Here is a 17,643-nt window from a genome sequence, read left to right on the forward strand (position 1 = left end):
AAGACATATCTGTATCAGGCCTCCATTCTACACATATACCCATTAGTAAATAACTATGCAGATAATCAATAGCACATGCATTTCACCCAGCCCTAGCTTGCCCTGCATTACCCAAATATACTGACATAGGTTCATAGGTGCATACTAGGCTATCTGCCCTAGGGCATTTATAAGCCTAGCCAGAGTGTGTTTGGCTTTCGCCACCCATTTTAAATTAATTTGGCTATGCCTTTTTTTGAGGTTAGTATACTGTGCCTCTGTCTAACAGTGACACAGAAGTGATAGCCAGGGTAAACCTATGATCTCCCATCCACTCATCAAGATTCCTCTTGAAGAGAGTCAATGTGGGACTCTGCCTAACCTGGACTGGGATTTTATTCCAGAGTGAAGGGAGCCTCCGGATTATGAATCTGTCCCTCCAGCATGTCCTATTTATTTCAGTGCTGAGGTTCAAGTCTCTCGAGCGCGTAGCTCGATGGGATTTGGATTTTCTGAGGTGCAGCATGTCCATTAATTCCGGGTTGGACATGGCTTTATACGTCAGGCACAGATCGCCTCTGAGCAGGTGGTATGCCACTGAGTAGAGCCGGAGTTTCTTTAACCGGGCAGCATATGGCATCTGTTTGAGCCCTTTGATCCTCTTGGTGAGGTACTTTTGGGGTCTTTCCAGTTGCTGCAGGTGTCTGGTAAGGTACATCCCAAAAGGGGCATTGTACTCAATTATGGGCCTGATGAGGGATGAGTAAAGAGGTACGATGACCTCCCCTGATCTAGATGTGAATCCCTTCATGATTAGGTGGGCTATATAAAATGTTTTTCTAACCACTTTGGCCACGTGGTTGTCAAATGAGAGATTGCTATCAACTTGGGTCCCCAGGTCCCTAATGACTTCTTCTGTACTTAATGGATTACCAATTACCACCTATGTGGTAATTTGTGGGCACTTTGTTTTTGCCAAAGGGGATGACTATACAGTTTTTGGCGTTTAGCTTGAGGCCATGGCTCTGGCACCAGTTGTCTGTTTCTATGAGGCCCTTTTGGAGGATACTTGTGTCGGCTGGAGAGTTGATTATGGCGCCCAGTTTGCAGTCATCTGCGAACTTGGTCAGCCACAGTCCTTCCGTGTTGGCCTGTACCGCTGAGAAATATATACCGAACAAGAGAGGTCCCAGGACTGAGCCTTGTGGGATGCCACTTGTAACTGGTTTGGAGTCTGACATGGCTCCAGCAATTCTAACCATGTGGGTTCTGTCCTTGAGCCAGTTTGCAACCCATCTAGTGACATAGGGGTTTATATTTAAGCTGGTGAGCTTATCTATAATGCCCGAGTGGGGTATTGTATCGAAGGCTTTTGTGAAGTCCAGGTAGGCTGTGTGGACCACCTTCCCCTCGTCAATGGCCTTGGTGACTGTTTCAAAGAAATCGACCAGGTTTAAGAGGCAGGATCTGCCCTTAACAAAGCCAAACTGGGTAGGATCCAGTGTCTGTATGTCCCCAATATCTTTATTTATGAGGTCCATGATGATCCTTTCCATAGCTTTGCAGACCAAGCTAGTCAGGCTTATAGCTTATAGTTTCCAGGATCCGTTGAGGCACCACCTTTGTGGAGAGGGACCACTGTTGCTGTACGCCACTCTTTGGGTACATATCCTGTAGTAAGGCTAAGATTGAACAGTAGTTTTATGTTTGGGTTTAGCTCTTCTTGGAGTTCATGTAGGACGAGCCGGGACACCATCTGGTCCCATTGATGCTGTGTTTTTGCTTTGGCGAGGGCTCTTACCTGAGCATCTGAGATGTCAGGGGGGCAGCACTCTGTTAGGATAGATATTTGCCCTTTTGGTGGGGAGAGGGGGGAGAAGTTTGCACTGAACCTGTCAGCTAGGATGTTGGCAATATCTGTGGGCTCGGTGTATTTTTTGTCATTTTGGACTAATTCTGAGCATATCTGGGAATTCCCACCCAGGTTCCTAACATAACTAAAGAAAGCCTTGTGATTATCCTTAGTGTCCTGTGCAATTTTTCTCTCGAAGAAAAAAAGAAGACATAATATTTTAATCAATGAAATTATGACGGAGATGGCACACACTGAGCTAAAGTTGCCATTGCTATGACCCTTAGTCTCCCATTGAGTGTTATGTCATACTGTTACTGTCAATTGCTGTTACTGGACACTCTAGCCCTTTGAAAACTGGTTAGTGCTGAGTTGGCTTGTGCTGAACATACCACAAGTGTTCAGCTTTTACAGTAAGCTGTTCTACATTCTAATGTATTGGCTGTTTATAAAATGTAAAATGTCTATGTGGTTCACTTCAATTAGATTTACCACTGTATGTTCAGTTTATTATCTTCTACATTCCCAATCTTTGTGTATCACAAAGCCCTTGTATACTTGTAAATGCCCAATTGCTGAAGAACAGGTTACTACAGGTTAGTAGTTAATAGGTGTACAATTTCCTCCATAAAGTTCTCAGCTTTCAGTACTGTGGACTGTATGTCCTCTGCACTGCTTCTGTGATACTATATAGAGGGGCTTTTATGAACTCCCCAGAGGAGCCAAATAGGTGAGTTACATTAAAACAGACCTCTATTACACTCAGAAGAAAAAGACTGTTTCAGTTGCCTTTCTCATTGTAAGATGGAGACAGGAGTAAATTAGAGACAGTAAATATTAACTCCCCGTGAAAGTGAGTGTAGCATCTAGCATGATGTACGGGGATACATTCTGGATAGGCAGCTAATGATTTAAGTAGAAAAAACATGACTGGCTGAGCTTGTTGATATATCACACTAAAATGCCGTAACAGTTGCAGGTAATGGAGGGGAGAGAGGCTCTACCTGTTGCTAAATAAAGACACTAATTGGAGACGTGTGTGAAGGAAAGATTTATAGTGATGCAAGGTATTTTAGGATGACATAACATTTCTGTTCAGAAATTCTTTTCATGGCTGATGTAAGAAATGATAGAATAGATTCACTTTGTAGAAATGATTTTAAACAGTTCTTTGAAATGCTGCAAAATAACTAGAAGTGAAAGTAATAAGAATAAATAAGGGGCATGGCCTCCAAAAAGCATACATGTTGTGAAATAATATGACTTATTATGCTGCATTAAGCATCTAATTAGCTGAGTAATACCTTTAAGAAACACATTTATTATTCACATTTCAAGATGCAATATAAAATAAACATGCAAAAAACACATAAAGGTAGCATACTGATACATTTCTTTCTATAAGATACACTAAAATACATTCCAACACTATATTGGGGATAAACGTATAGAAGTATATTTAAAATCTTCAGTTAATGGCATTATGATATCAACCACATCAGTGTGCGTGAGAACATCCATAGTATAAGACACTCTTATGAAAAATATAGTTTTTCTTACTATTATTGCTCCATGCTGAAAATTACAGTAAAGACAGCCTATATGAAAAAAATAATCAGCTGCTCAGATTTAAAATAATATTTTTTTCTACCTTTTTTTTAAACGTTTTAGCAAGATACCAGTCTAAAGTCATAGTCTTTCTGTTATATGTATTCTGTCCTCAGTTGCTGGAGTGAGAAACAAAAATGTTTTGAGCCACAGGTTGACTATCTGAAAAACGAGTCCCTGGATAAGCTGAAATGCCATGTGTAATGTCTTGGTCATCATTCCCTTCAATCTGCAGCTCCCAAAGAAGTGGGAAAGTCTTCCAAGCTGACTCGTCATTCGCCCTCACAGTCTTATGGGCCTTCTGAAAGCAGGTATCTTGATCTGAAAAAATTTGAAACCACATATTTTCATATGGCTTAGGACTTGGGGGCAAGTCATTCAGAAGAGGCTGCAATGAGTTGGACCTTGAATAAGGAGGTGGTGGCGGTGTCTGTACTCTGTAACTGTCCACAGTCACAGTAGCATACTCAACTGTCCTATCGGTATTCACATAGGACCTTGGCTTTTTTGTAATAGAACTGGTTCCATAGGGTAAAGATTCTGGAAATGAATGTTTTGAGCTTGCACAATGCTTTGGTGAGTGATCTTCACTTTTTTCCATTACTTCAGCATGTGATAACTTGGTATCATTATTACTTTCAAGCAAAGCAATACTAGGATCTAATACTTCGGACATTTGTTTTTTCTCCTGAAAAAAATAAAAACAATATTATTAATACTCATACCATTTGCCAAGCTAGTTAGCATCCAGATAATGGATTAAAATTTGATAGCACAGTTAATGAAAATAAACAGGGAAATCATTATTGGTTACTTTCATTGACAGTTGTATTTTTTTGCATGATTCAATAGTATTATTCTTTTAAGAATATGAATTATGCAAGTATTCCTACAAGGCCATAAAGTGGCTATTTAATATCTTAACTGGGTTGCTCATAGTTTCATTGTTTCCCTTTTCTATACATAATTTTGCATTTAGTCAGTTGTATCTAAAGCAGTGGTTATAGGTAATATCTATCTATTTGCTCAGACATAATATATCCTTAAGAAAATATCAAGTCTCTTTGCTGTCAAGGAATCTTAAATTTGAACTGTGTAACTGTTTTAGAAGTTTCCATTATAAAATCAAACAAGTCAAGAAAATATTGTAGACCAGATTCTAAGACATCAGGTCAGAGTTGTGCAGCTTCACCTCTGAGAAGGAGCATTTGCCTTGAAGAACAAAGAGTACTATCAGAAATTATGCAATTGAAGGTGGAAACAATGTAGGGGAGGATAGCTGTGACATGAACAGAACTGTCCCATATATCACAGAATGCCATAAACTTCAGTGCGCACACACACACACACACACACACACACACACACACACACACACACACACACACACACACACACAAACAACACACAAAGCAGATAACTGCTAATCAAACATATCTTCATTTGCTAAGTCCCATAACTCACCAGTGCTAGAAAGCAACACTGTCTTACATAACTTGGATTTATCTCCTTGCAATGTTCAAAATGTGTATCATATGTAGACTAAATTAGGCTGATTGAAGCTAGCTATGTCTGCTTCAGTTTTATGTATATAAATATAGTAAGCAGAGTACAGGTGGAGAAGCACTGAAGAGCACATGGTTCACCATTCCCTTTCAAATGTAATGCAATATAACAAACTAATATATGGCTTTTTCACTGTGCCAGGTGTCAGGTAATCTGTTTAGGTCTTGTTGAACTGTATAACCCAGAAAAGTGCAAAACAGTGACATACAGGAGTTGCTAATAGTACCGTAGTAAAATATGGTTTGTAGTCCTCGTATGCTTCTGTATGTTTGTTCCTTATCTAAATAATGAAATTCGACAGCATGTCTCAAACAGAGCTCATTGTTCATGTAAAGCAAACTATATTTGTCAGCGGAAACACCAAAATCAGAAGGAATAAAAGCCTCATCTCAAACAACCAGCAAACAAAATCAAAAGGGCACCTGGAACAAATGGAGTGTAACCACCGTTAACAGTAATTTATAACCAGCTACAAACTTTATTAACACTTAATTAAAATCACCTAATTTTCATCCAAAACATATTTCATCAGATAATAACTCATACAACATCATCCTCCTTTAAATAGTGTTCTCATCTCATCATAACCTAATTATTAATTAACTCATAATTGTAAACCACCTATATAATATTAACAATGCTTAGTAAATATGAGTCCTGATTGGTCATAGTGGTGCAGAGGTTAGCATTGTCTCCTCGCAGCAAGAGGCTATTCGAGTCAATTATTGGCTGGAGTGCCTTCTGAAAGACATTGCTTTGCTTAGTAAATGTGAGTCCTGCCCTAAGAAAAAATATGTACACAATAATAAAATGAAAAATAAATAAATACAATTCTAGATTTGAAACATTCATCAAAATGTATAACCCCCAACAAGATGAACCCTTAACAAGTGTATCTAACTTTCTAAAAATTATAAAATAATATAATAATATATTTTGATTTTAAAAAGCTTTTTATTATATACTTTGTAAGTGCTCCATTATTTTCACATAAACTTAATTCCTAAAATTAATACCATACTGCCATCTAATGGCCCCACAAGGTAAACCTTTTCAGCCTAGTGAAAAATTATGTATTCAAAGCCTTGGTGCCCTGAGTTTTAAAACAGGTACTAGGGATGGAGACGTGCTCATTCAAACATGGAATTCTATTCACTTCAAGAATCAATTGCCAGTACAATTCACAATATTCTATTTTTATCTCCCATGGTCGACCCCTAGGGTCCTGCTTAACTTCTTCTAATGCAAACAATGCAAAGGAAGCCTGTTGACAATTTACAGTGTGTTTATATAATGCAGTTTTCCCCTCTCTACTCTTGATGTCATTCAAATGTTCATAAATACTTCTTTTTAATTTGTAATTTTTCCTACATAAAATGCATCACATTTTTTTGCACAAAGCTATGTAAATCACTCTACTACTACTACAATTAGAATAGGTTTATGCTTCAATCACTCTACCTCTTCCCCCAAGATAAATTGTATCCTTATTAACTATATAGCGGCATTGGGAGCATGCTCACATTTAAAAATACCTGTCTTCCTATTCCCTTTTTCAGCACATCTGGTATTTTCCAGTAGTTCCTTAATATTACTTTTTTTTTTATAAACAAACTGGTGCAGGCCACCTAGACCTCAGTTTTAGTTACAGATTATTCTCCCTCATAGCCTTCAGTGCCTCCCTGGTAGCCATTGTTAATCTGACTACTAACTCTGAATTACAATGGAAGAAGACTCTGCTGTCAACATTCACATATTTTTACAAAAAAATATCTACAAAAATGGTAAAAAAATAGAAGTAAATATAAAAATACCTTGTCTGTCATTGCTCATATTGGACATTTGGGCAGTTGGATATAATAGAACAAATTAACTGAAATTGGTATCAGTTCAGATGCTGCTTCCTGGTTTAAAAATGTTCTCACTGGCAGACACTTCAGAGCTAAAGTGGGATCATCTCAATCGGAATGTGCACCTATAACAAAAGTACCACAAGGATCCATTCTTACCTTCCTCCTCTTCCCCATATTCATTAACAACCTTCCTTGTGACCTCTCCCATCTTACACATATCCTCTATGCTGATGGCATGGTCATTACCTGATCAGGTCACTATCATGCCAACATTCAATGCCAACTCCACTTTGATGTTCTCCACCAACGGTTCATAAGCCACAAACCACTTCTCAACCCCACCAAGACCAAAACTATGCTTTTTGAACTCCATGGAAATTTCACCAAACACCCGACTCTAACTATATTTGACCTACACAATTATTCCATAGAAACAATCTTCACCTTCAAATACCTAGGACTATGGCTTGATCAGTCACTAAACTTCCATTTCCACATAGATAAAATGAGAGCCAAAAAAACTCCCTCCTCTTCTTGGCTAAAAATATCTCCCTTTTTCTATCCCAACCAGCCACAACAGCCATTGACAAAGGTGTTCTCCTTTCCCAACTTGAATACAGGCTCCCAATTGTTCTCTCTGTCTCCAAGAAAAACATTGTTACATTCCAGACTATATTTAATAGCATCTGCCAATCCATTACCAACTCACCTTTCTCCGGGTGTTCTGTTATTGCTATATTATCCTAGACAAAAGTCAAATGACTACCACAAAAAACAAAGCTCTAATGTACTTTTAGAATCCCAACTCTACAAACTACTCCCCTTGCATCTAGACGTCATGAAACAAAACTCCTCATACAACCTGTGACACTACCCACACGCTACTCCAACTCTCATTATTTCCTAGAACCAAACTCCACAGCACTGCTCATGTTTTTTCCTCTCAGGCACCTACTCTTTGTCAAGCTCTCCCCATTGACATGGAAATCAACACTTATATCAAATTCAAAATGCAACTCAAAAAGCACTTCTTCATCCAAACCAAATGCTAATACTCAACAGAGGCATATCACCTATCCTATCTGTTTTTGAGTCTCTTCTCTCTTAAGATTCACTGAAGATCGACCTACTATAGAAACTAATGTATATAGGTTCATAGATAAGTACTAGACTATCTGCCCAAGGGCATTTATAAGCCTAACCAGAATGTGTTGGCTTTTGCCACCCCCTTAGATTAGTTCCCTGTGCCCCTGTCCAGCAGAGCCATTAGTTCCCTGCGCCACTGTCCAGCAGAGCCACTGCAGTGATCCCCAGGGTAAATTTTCTGTTTCCCATCCACCCGCCAAGGTTTCTCTTGAAGAGTGTTAGTGAGGGGCTCTGCCTGATATATATTGGAATCCTGTTCCAAAGCATGGGGAGTCTCTAGGACAGGAATCTATCCCTCCATCATGTCCTGTTTATCGTTGTGGTGAGGTTTATATCTCTAGAGCGTGTGGCTCTCCGGGATTTGTTTTTTTTTTAGGTGGAGCATGTCTAATTCTGGGTTGGACATGGCCTTGTATGTCAGGCAGAGATCACCTCTGAGTAAGCGGTATGCAACCGAGTACAGCTGGAGTTTCTTGAGTCGGGCTGCATAGGGCATCCGTTTGAGGCCAGTAATCCTCTCGGTGATGTACTTTTGTGGTCTTTCCAGCTGTTGCAGGTGTCTTGTAAGGTACATCCCAAATGGGGCATTGTATTCTAATAATAATAATAATATTATATATATAAGGTTAGCAGCAGATAGAGCACCGGGTATAAATAACAGAATAACATTAAAACCAATATTAGATTTTAGACAGAAACAATACAGATAAATGATTAGTTACTTTTGGGTATTTAAACAATATATGTCGTGAAAAACATTTTTCATATTGTTTTTTCTTATAGTTGTTGTTAATAGTTTAGTAATTGAGATGGTTAGGTAAAATCAGATAGATTATTAGCAATACATTATATATTATATACAAGAATCAATTTTTATAATATAAGATGTTTTTAAACGTTTTTATGAATATATTTTTCTCTGTACATAATGTTTACATCTGGTTTATAAGTATGGGAGATATCTCTTTTAGTATTTTTTAGAACTAATTGCATATTTAATGAACTGTTAATGATGTTAAGTTTTGGATTGGATGGCTGTGTCAGGTGGGTTTTTTTTTAAAATTACTATAAATTTTAAGAAGTTTGATTAACTGTAATTAACACTGAAGAAAGGACATCCCTGAAAGCTTTGTTCATTTGTTACCAATAATTTGAGCATTTTTCCATCCATTTGGTTTTCTTTTTTACTTTATTTTTTCCAAAGGGGATGACTATGCACTTTTCGGCATTTAGTTTAAGACCATGATTTTGACACCAGGTATCCTTCTCAGTGAGACCCTTCTGGAGGGTGTCTGTATCAGCCGGGGAATCAGTTATGGCCCCTAGTTTGCAGTTGTCTGTGAACTTTGTCAGCCATAGTCCTCTTATGCTTGCCTGTACCTCTGAGAAGTATGTACTGAACAGGAGGGGTCCTAGGACTGAGCCCTGGGGGATGTCACTTGTAACGGGTTTAAAGTCAGACATAGAGCCTGCAACTCTCACCATGTGGGTTCTATCCATGAGCCAGCTGGCAACCCATCTCATGACGTAGGGGTTTATGCTCAAGCTGGTGAGCTTGTTTATAATATAGAATGGGGAATAGTGTTGAAAGCCTTTGCGAGGTCTAGGTATGCCTTTGCGAGGTCTAGGTATGCTGAGTGGACCTCTTTTCCCTCATCTAATGCCTTGGTAACTGTCTCAAAGAAGTCTACCAGGTTTAGAAGGCATGATCTGCCCTTAACAAAGCCAAACTGGGTAGGGTCAAAGGTTTGGAGGTTCCTAATGTCTCTGTTAATGAGTTCCATGATGATGCGCTTCATAGCCTAGCAGACCAGGCTAGTCAGGCTTATAGGGTGATAGTTCCTGGGGTACGTTGTGGCTCCACCTTTGTGGAGTGGGATAACTGTTGCTGTGAGCCATTCTGTGGGTACATAGCCTGTAGATAGGCTGAGTTTGAACAGTGTGTTTAGGTGAGGGGTTAGTTCATTTTGGAGCTCTTGTAAGACACAGCCTGGGACACTGTCTGGTCCCATTGAAGCTGTGTTTTTGGCTTTGGATAGGGTTATTTTAACCTGTGTGTTGGTGATTGATGGGGCCCTACATTCTTCTGGTATGGTTATTGGCCCTTTAGGGGGTGAGAGGGGGGTGAAGTTTGCACTAAACCTGTCTGCCAGAATGTTGGCAATATCAGTCAGTTCAGTGTATTTTGTGCCATTCTGCACTAACTCAGAGCAGATCTGAGAGTTTCCACTTAGGTTCTTGACATAGCTAAAGAATGCTTTGTGGTTATCTTTGGAGTCATTGACAGTTTTTCTTTCGAAACTAGCCTTGGATGATTTAATGAGGGATTGTAGTTTCTTGCTGATACTGATCAGGGATGTCTTTCCTTTTTGGGATTTTACTTTTTTCTGTACTAGTTTCCTCTTTCTGTTGTATAGCTTGTTTATGGCAGGGGTCCACCAGACTGGTTTCCTTTTCTTGGAGGAGTGATTATTGGTTTTACTTGGGATAGCATGATCCATGCATTCCTGCAGATGCTCATAGAGTGCTTTTGTAAAGGTTTCAGCAGCTTGGACAGCATTGTCCTTTAGCATGGGGGCTGTGAACCTTTCCACTTTGGTCTTAAGTAAAATGAAGTTTTCTTTTGAAAAGTTTTTCACAGTGGCTTCCTTGATTGGGGGTGGGGGTGGAATGTGGATATCCAGAGTGATTAGTCTATTGTCTGATCTAACCAGCGAGGGGTTGACCTCCAGTGTGGAACACCGGTCACCCATGTTGGTGATGACCAGGTCCAATATGTTGTTCCCTCTGGTGGGGGTATTGACTAGTTGATCTAGGGCATTTGAATTTATAAATTCTAGGAAGCATTGGGCAAGAGAGTTAGTACTTGAGTAGTTCTCCTAGTTTATGTTTGGGTAATTGAAATCACCCAGTATTAGGGTGTTTGGTAGGACCTTCATATTTCCCAGTGCCTCCAGAAATATGGAATGGGGGTCCTGGGTCATGGTGGGTGATCTGTAGCAAGCTACAATTTGGATTGCAGTTTTGCCCATTGTTAGTTGCACATGGATGATCTCTGATGCATTGTACTGTGCCACTAACCTGGAGGTGTGTGTATTCTTGATGAATATGGATACACCCCCGTCTTTTGTGTTTCGGTCCTGGTTAGTTGGCCGAAAGGTATGGTATGAGTTATAGCCTAGTAGTGCTGGGGTGCTCTCAGGGGCCTTAAACCAGGTTTCTGTTACTGCACAGATGTCAATGTTCTCCATACTGAGGAGTGCCTTAAGTGCTTGCATTTTGAGGTTTAGACTTCTGGCGTTGAGTAGCATTACCCTCAGTTTTTGGTTACTTGTGCTATTTTTGGTGGTGGGTTTGTCTTTTGAGCCTTGCCTAAAAAAGGCACTATGGGGGTGGCAAGAGCCTTGGCCAGTATTTGGAAGCCTAAGGATGACAGGTGCAAGCCATCTCTTGTGAAGCAACATGGCTTGTCGAACATGTCATCCCAGGCAGACAGATACTGGATTCCCTTTGAATGACACCAGAAACTTAGCCAATTTTTGAAATTGATCATTTTTTCTTTATACTGTGGCATCATTCTTGGTGAGGGCACTTCCATGTCTCTTTTCATGTAGTCCAGAGAGGTACGTCTCAGATCATTCACACCAACATGGACAATGACAGAGTCATATTTGCACTTGTTCTGGAGTGACCTGAGTGCTTGTGTTATGTGGCAGATCCTGGCTCCCAACAGGTAGCTAACTATAACCTTCTCCTTGTCCAGCCTAGTTAGTGGGACATCAGTGTGCTTGACTATAGAGTCACCTATTACTAGTGTGTTGGGTATGTTATTTTGCCTTAAGGGCTGTGATTGCATGGCACACTGATTATGTGAATTATGTGTTTCATGGTTGGTGATGAGGTGTGGAGGTTGTTTGGATGTCTGCTTTGGAGGTCTCTGTTGCTTTTGCAGATTTTTATTTAGTGCCTCCGAGTATGTTTTCATTTATTCCTGTGTGTTATTTGGCGGTGTTGGTTTATTAGGTCTGTGAGACTGGTGGTGTGTTGCAAGTATTACCCTTCTCCTCTTGACTGTCAGTTCCAGTCTTGGGTTGAGAGAGCTTTGCCTCCAGTTTGGCTGTATAATTGCATCTCTCACATATATTAGTGTTTGGTGGTAGGAGGAGAGGGTTGTTTGTGTACATGAGGCAGTTGTAACATTGCCTCAAAATGCCCATATTCACTATTTGGACTGGAGAGTACACCGGAAACTGCCCTTTGGACATGCCTGAATAGGTAGAGTAAGCTGTTTTTCTGATTGGCTGGTGGGGATGAATACAGAGCCTTGTCCTTCTGGACAGTATGGGTGGGGGGGTCTAGTGCTAGGGTTAATTTGTGCTTGCTATGAGTTTTAAGCAAGTGCCTGACTGTGAAATGAATGGTTTGAGTGCTAAAGTTGAAGGTTTGCCTAGTTCCAAGGGAAAACTTGAAGAGTAGACTTCGTGCAGCCGAGAATAGTTGTACATTATACTCTACTTTACTGTAGATTGCACTGTGCTTGTTCACTGGAATGTATATACACTTTTTTCTATGTAATTAGTCTGAAATGTTCTGTTATTGCTTATATTTCTGTATTTTTTGCTTGTGAAATGTTTTGTATTTCTTCCTGGCTGAGCCAGAAATTGATCAGTATTGATCACTGCACTATCCCGGTAAAGAAATATAAATAAATAAACTTTAGAGGATGGGATTGGATTTACACAGGGTGTATATATGTTACAGATGTAGTGGATAAATAGGATTTTTAATTTCTGGTCCAGCATAGGTTGGCTAGTGGAGGTTCAGAGGGAAAGATGCCACAGGGTTGGCATGCTAGTCACCTGAGGTTGCATCTCTTGAGTTTGAGGATGTGACCTAGTTAAGGAAGATTTGTAGCCTTCAGGAGGCAGTGCAACAAGTCATATCTCCTGAAGTAAGAATATGACATTGTTATGTCTAGTTTAATTCTAAGTCAGTGGAAGTGGGATGGATCTTAATGAATACATGGTAGGAGTTGCTGCACTGTATGATCGTGCCTTGTATTTGGTCAGTTATAAATGTTTACTCCCTATGTTCAGATTTATATTTTCTAAATGTTTACATTTGCAGCAATACTCCCCATTGTTTTCTTTCAGAAGTTTGGGAATGGGATGGGGCCTGTTAGAGCTGAGGCTCATATGATGCTAATTAATTTCATATCATATGGTTCTGTGGGAGGGCAGCCAGAATATGGGATAGAGTGACTGAAGTGATCAGATGGGCTTTGAGGAAACCTCAACATGTTGGATGTGCATTTTTGGTTGTTGCTATGCCTTTGCAGGAGATTCATTTAACACTAACTGAATAGGTTTGATTAAAGGTGGCTACGGTGTCTTTGTTACATCTTCTGTTTTTGCATTGGAAACATCTGGAAGGGGATGCCCACCAGCACCACCTTATTCATGTGTGCTAACCCTGCACATTACATTACTAAAAACCCTTTCCCAAACAGTATCACTGCATAAGACAAAAGGACACAAAACACACACAAAACCAAACATGCAAAACAGTAAATATATCCCCTTAAAACCAAAGGTGGGAAATGCAACCAAACTGAAACTGAGTCAAAAGGCAACCACGAAACGAAACAATCGCCACCAGGAAGTCAGCCAAAGCTCTTTATTCCAAAACCAAGCAGACAAGGCTGTCACCAGCCACGAAAAAACATGTAAACGCCTTAATCCTCTAATAACGGACAGTATGCGTTTTCGTCAGATTCTCGACTTCTTCAGACAATCAGTACATTCAATTAACACAGTATATATAACGTTGACCATCAATTGATTAATTTAAATTATTCTATTAGAATAAGGGGTTCCTAATGCAGGAAGCAGATCATCACCACCTATGTTTATGAAAGATTGTCCAGGGTAAGCAAGGTCACAGCCGGGGATACAATTGTCTTTTACACTGATTTTGAAGTCTGTTGTAAGATAGGCTTTATGCCTTGGGAAATAAGTCCAAAATACTTCACTCTCATAGCATATTCACTTTTATACTTTGTAAAAATAAGCCAGTAAATACACAGCAGTCATAGTATTTCACTCACTCAGTGCTGAGGCTCACACACGTGCACACACACACACACACACACACACACACACACACACACACACACACACACACACACACACACACACACACACACACCAACCACTGTAACCTTTTCAGTCAAATATTCATTTTCATAATCATGCCTACAAAAGCTGTAAAAATGAGCATTCAGTTATTAAAGAATTCAACACTAAACCCTAACTATAAGAAGATTGCGACACACGCATTGGTTACCAAAATGCTTTCCACTTTATTGGCTTAGGTATTTACCATTATGGCATGAGAATCTACCAGTTTTGTACTTCCTAAGACTGCTTATATAAGTGACAACCCAGTGTAAATATTTGTAAATAGTTGCCTGTTAGACTCAATTATATCTTTTTATTACTTTTTCTTAGAAAAACAATTGTTCAATGTCATTCTATCATAGTTAATGATCAGTTGTTAAACAAGGTGTATGTAATGTAATGCACATCGGGCTTTGTAAGGCATGCTCAATCTTTATTTAAAACTTCAGAGGTAATAATTATTTATGTCATGCTACCTATACGCACTATGTATCTGCAACTATATGTAATCAATTGGTTTGAACACCTTCAACTTGTGATGTACTATTTCATTACAGTTAAAGTAATATGTGAACATTCTAATAAAAATCATATTTGAAAAAAAAAAGAATTCAACCAAATGACCTTTCAACATTTTTAACCTTTCCCATATGCCACTATTTATTAGTTGAGCTTTATACTCAACTATAGTGGCGACCACTCATTCATCAAAAATTGACTAAATGATTTTTCTACCTGGGTGGAAAATGATGGATTAAACTACAGCTATAAGAAATGTCAAGTAATGTACTTTAAGAAACCAACTATTAAACCTACTTTGTGTTTTAATGAAGTTATTCTAAATGAGATTAAGGAATTCAAGGATTTAGGTATTACTATTTCTTTGGACTTTTTTATCTTTCACTATTCATATATATATTATTAGAAAAAGAGTTCTAAGTCTTATGTGAGTAATAGCCAAATCAATTTCTTTAAGAGAAAACTAAATCTAATCCAAATATATAAACTGTACACATGATCAGTTTGGTGTTCTGCAGTACTTTCTGTATTTATATTAGAACTAAACTTTCTAAAACCGGATCAGTTCAAAGAAAATAAACCAAGAGAATTCCTTCTGACAAAACCTTACCACAACAGATGTAAGGCATTGAACTTTGCTGCATTATAGACAGACTGGGGGGAAGGCTATTAATGCTTACAACATTTCTAATGCTCATTTGTTACAAGTTATTCATAATTTATCCTTATCATCAAACTCTTGAGTGCATAGGTATGATAATAGCAGCTTTTCTATTACAAACCGTAATTACTAATCAGAGGAGTAAGTTTATAACTCAAGTGATTCCTAGAATTTGAACCAAAATTTTCATTGAGATTAGGATGTCACTTAACATAAATATATACAAATCTAATTTTGACATTTGGATGTGTTGAAATGTCTATAATGTTGCATTTAGTGAACTGGTGTTTATCAATGGCGTTTGGCTCTGAACACTGTACTAAAAAAATTATGAGCCCACAAGATCCTGTATCACCCAGAAAATACACCTATACTCACTTCCCTAGTCATCCCCTATAATAATCTCAAAACCCTGCGCTCATCTAACAAACTACTAGTACAAATATCTAAATCTAATAACTCAGCAGGGGACACTCTGTTCTCTAATACAGTGGGTAAAACCTGGAACAGTCTCCCCAATCACCTAACTTCACTATCCTCAGCTAACCTATTTAAAAGTAAACTTAAACCCTACCTTAAATCACACTGGCTATGCCCCTGTGCTAACCCAGATTAAACAATTAACCCTTCCCATAATACCATTCTTCTTATCACATTATCTTATTTAGGGCATGCCCCTATGTATATATTGTTTGTCTTTATCAACTATAACCAGTGTACTTTTTGGACCTCGTGTGTAATTTTATAGTAAGAGTGTGTTCACTTACTGCTTCTAATGAATATTCACTATATTTTTTGTTTTTTTGACATTTTTGTGTGACTTTCTAATTAATAATTCCAATGTCTTTGTAAATATCATTGTCTTTATGTATTTTTTTGTAAAACTTGTGGAGCTTTTCTCCCCGGGCCTCCACTGAAAATGGACATACATCCAGCTGGACTAGCCCGGTCAACAAATGTAAAATAAAATAAAATGAGAAACACTATTTCTCTGCTGCTATCTCTTTATAATTTCATTTACTTTGTGGTGATTTTGAAGCATCAGTAATACAGATGAGGTAGGTAATTTGCCTTACGAGCTTCTGTCAATCAGCAGTCCCTGAAATGCAGCATTCTTACATTCTAAAACTTTGAGATGACAATCCACATTGTTTTGTAAGGCTCTTTGTCATGAGATTTTTTTTGTTCGGATAGTTCTTTTATTAGACTGCAGTGATGTGTACTGGATATTATATATTTGAATTCCAGTTCATGGATAGAGCTTTTGAATTCTAAACTTTTGTATTGTAGACCATTCTCAGATGTGACAAACATGTGACAAAATACAGCTGTGTAAGTTGCACTTAACCATAGCAGTAGATGCTTGAAGTCATCACTGCTGCAGGAGCCTAAGCTATCTGGGTTATACCCTGCCCAGAATATAACAGCCAGCCAGTCTTCAAAAATCACTGGCTCCTCTCTACATACACACCCAGGCTGCTGTTGCATGAGCTCCAAAGGGAGAAAACTGCGGCCTAGACATCAAAAATACCCAGGACTTTCTTGTCTCACTACCAAAAGAGAGAGAGCCTACTTATTGTAAAACTCCAAAATGTTAGGGATAAAGGGAGGGTGCGGCTACTGCAGCAGTGATAACTTTGAACATCTACTGTCATGATAAGTGCAACTTACACAACTGTACTATGTTTGTCGCTATCTCTACTGTGGTAGCCTAAGCTATTTGGGTAGATTACCACAGCTTATCCAACCTGACAGGAGGAAGAATTAGGACCCAGGAGCCCCTGGAATATAGTGTTAGCAAAGACTGTTCTGGATCTGGAAAAGGAATCCATATTGTAATGCTCTGTAAACAAACTGTACAGAAGACCAAGTAACTACCTCTAGAATGCTTCTAGAGTCCACCTTTTTACCATACGCCATCAAAGAAGACAAGGCTCTAGTATAACATGCTTTGATCCTGCTGGAAGTGTTTCACCATGGTGGGAATAACAAGATAAAAACTAACAAGCAATAACCAGCTGGAAATTGTCTGAACTGACACATGTTGTCTTTTCTTTGTTCTTTCATAGGAAATACTCAGCTGTTAAGCATTTCTGAAGGACTTAGTTCTAATAAGATAAATACTTGAATTGCAAAGGCATGTTCTAGATATAGAAAATCCTTTCTTCCTTGTGTTAAAGTACTGGAAACAATACAGGAAGATTAAAGGCTATATTGAAAGCAAACTGTGAAACTATTACTGGCATGAACATTCTAAAAATAACCCTGTTATTATGGAAA

The 17,643-nt window shown here is 38.7% G+C and overlaps 1 protein-coding gene across 1 annotated transcript in view; it reads right to left on the reverse strand.

Moving 5' to 3' along the window:
• Positions 1–1,970: 1,970 nt before the first annotated feature.
• The window catches only part of CSF3R (colony stimulating factor 3 receptor), a 556,874-nt gene continuing 541,201 nt past the window's right edge, over positions 1,971–17,643 (reverse strand). The window contains exon 16 of the mRNA XM_044089705.1: positions 1,971–4,127. Within this exon, the coding sequence (XP_043945640.1) occupies positions 3,552–4,127 (576 nt within the window). The 3' untranslated portion in view covers positions 1,971–3,551. The remainder of the gene's footprint in view (positions 4,128–17,643) is intronic.

Source organism: Protopterus annectens, chromosome 1.part1 (assembly GCF_019279795.1).
Source record: "Protopterus annectens isolate FY-2018-M chromosome 1.part1, PAN1.0, whole genome shotgun sequence".
In the NCBI taxonomy this organism is placed as follows: Eukaryota; Metazoa; Chordata; order Ceratodontiformes; family Protopteridae; genus Protopterus; species Protopterus annectens.